The 2,500-nt window shown below is 38.0% G+C and overlaps 1 protein-coding gene across 4 annotated transcripts in view; it reads right to left on the bottom strand.

Annotated features, from left to right (window-relative positions):
• The window catches only part of LOC138056773 (sentrin-specific protease 8-like), a 24,240-nt gene that overhangs the window by 13,687 nt on the left and 8,053 nt on the right, over nucleotides 1-2,500 (bottom strand). For 3 of the 4 annotated variants that reach the window (XM_068902662.1, XM_068902664.1, XM_068902663.1), the window contains exon 6: nucleotides 369-543. In XM_068902662.1, the coding sequence (XP_068758763.1) occupies nucleotides 377-543 (167 nt within the window). In that variant the 3' untranslated portion in view covers nucleotides 369-376. Of the gene's footprint in view, nucleotides 1-237; nucleotides 544-2,500 lie in introns of those variants that run through there. The other variant, XM_068902661.1, reaches the window with a different exon arrangement.

Below are 2,500 nucleotides of genomic sequence, written 5' to 3'. Positions count from 1 at the left end.
CTCTCCGTCTCTTATTGGCCGTTTCTCTCGAAATCCTGACAAAGCGCAATCGACTCAACAAAAGTGCTGCTCGAATTACCAGCAAGAGCCTATGTCCTTTTCACAGTGCACAGGAAGACCAAGAGCCATAACAAAGAAGTGATATTTCCATGGGGAGCCCCAGGGTTCAATCAGGCCTTGCCACCAATTCAATTGGTGTTTGATAGTTCTTTATTCAACTCAAGCATGCTTTGTACGAGGCCAAACAGTTGCCTTCCTCCAGTTGGGTTACAGCTCCACAATTTAGCCGCAAGCTTTAAATACCACTAAATTAATTCTTTTACTGACACAAAACTTTGTCATTGGGCGATCAAATTGTTCCTGTTTACCTTTCATATTAAGTTTTCTTCCTTCCAAGTTCAAGGATAAGAGATTTTATTGACTTTCTCTTTCGTCTAACATCTTCTGCCAATATTGACCCAACCAAAGATTTCTCTGTGTGGCCAATAAAGTTGTTGCAAAGTTGCTCCGTAATGCAAATGACATACACACCACAATCATGGCCTGTTGAAACCCCAACAAATGTATCAGTATATACTGAGAGCAATCACGGAGAGCTAGGAAATGTCTAAGAGTAAGGACATGCATACTGAGAGATTAGATTAGGTTACTACACATGTTGTACAGCTTCGTAAACAACTAAGGTATCATGTGACCCAGAGAGATAAAGCAGAAAATTTAGCCATTAATAATGGCTGTTTGGGGTCAATTACAGTTGCTTTTACATAATATTATTGTTCCTGATTATCTTGATAGGGTCAGGGGTGTCCTCAGTACAAACATCTGCTGAATAAACCTTTAACTCGAAAGAATGAAAGAATCGATAAACAGAGGAGATTTCTCATTTTTATAGCTACACTTTTGGATAAAAACATGACAGAATTCACATTTTAATGCGTCACTTCGCCCAAGTCACATTCCATCAATCTCCATGTTCTTAATACAGACATTTTGAAAATCTTACTGTCATGTATAGCCCTTTCAGTCCTTTACATGTTATTTCTAAGGAGCTTTCTTTGTTATTTCATGACTCTGTAACTTAACAACTATCATGACCCATGCAGGGTTCCCACTCACCTTGAAAAGTCAGGGAAATCTGAAAATTTTCAACCTTAGGGAATTGTTAGGGAATTTTGAAAAAAGTCAGGGAAATTTTATTTGTATGTTGGACACAACAATGCAAAATTTAATGTTATTGAACTGGCTGAACATTAAAATTGGTCTTTCTTATCCATGGATTGCTAAAAAATTCCTAAAACATTATGTCTGCAAAAATAGGCCATTTCCGAGTTCATGTCTGCCGTCTCTTCAAAGCAAGTCATATGTAAAGTAGAACACATTACCATCACAAAAACTTTGCACTTAGACTTGCTTCGAAGAGGAGGGAGACATGAACTCGCAAATGGCTTATTGCCTTTGGTCCGGGAAAAGTCACGGAATTCTGTATTCATGGTAGAGTGGGAACCCTGCTACGAATTGTGGCAGATGAACTGGAAAACAAAAGGGCTCCATAGTCAGAAAACTATAGTGCTCTGTACAACATTGTTCATCAAGAAGTTCTTTAAAGAGAAAACGTTTGAAGGGAACCTCCACTTTAACAAGAAAATAACTCTAAACCACAGAACACAATGTTTGCCATCAAAATTGTTTGAACTTTTTCCAATGAAAGCGTTTATCTGGCGAAAGAAACGAATTTGAAAAACACTTGTTTTGGTTTTCAAATTTCAAGGGCGCCCTCATCTTGAATAATAATTGTGACGAGTCGTGGTTGCCCTATTGTTTCAAAACAAAAGCTGTTTGCATGAAAACAATAACGGCCAGGGGCCAGGGGTTGCAGATGAAGAGGCAGAGATGCTAGTCAGAAATTTTGAATTAAACCCCTAGGAGACAATCTGGGCAATTGGCCCAAGCTTTTTTTGGCCCCTAAAAGAAACCACATTTAAAAGATATTAAATTTCTATTTTTATATTTCTTAACCCATTGACAAGTAAAATTTGGACGGATTTGGCTGGCTCAGGCGTTAAAGGGTTAATAATGGGGACATAATGGGGACATTATTTCAGGGAGTGATTTATATCTTTGCGTACAACCCTAAATGAGACCCCCCTGCTACCTGTGACACCCTAAGTGAGACCAAACTACGAAATTTACACCTCTAAGCAAGATGGCAAACATCCTGACCCTTTCATCATGTGCCCCCCACCCCCCCCCCCCCCAGGATAGGGTAACCATATAATGCATAATGCATCATAATCAAGATGATGGCAACCGGGAAATTTGAAAGTGAAAAATAAGTGATTCTAAAAGTATTTCTTTTTTTTTTTTTTACACAAACACTTTTTTAAGAAAATGGTTTTAAAAATTTGATTGCAAACATTATTTTGTTTGGTTTAAAATATTATTCATTACCCAGAGTGGAGGTTCCCTTTAAGATAATGACATTATTAAGTGCTAGTTGCAA

Source organism: Montipora capricornis, chromosome 7, assembly GCF_036669925.1.
Source record: "Montipora capricornis isolate CH-2021 chromosome 7, ASM3666992v2, whole genome shotgun sequence".
Taxonomy (NCBI): domain Eukaryota; kingdom Metazoa; phylum Cnidaria; class Anthozoa; order Scleractinia; family Acroporidae; genus Montipora; species Montipora capricornis.
This window is presented reverse-complemented; position numbering and strand designations above follow the sequence as displayed.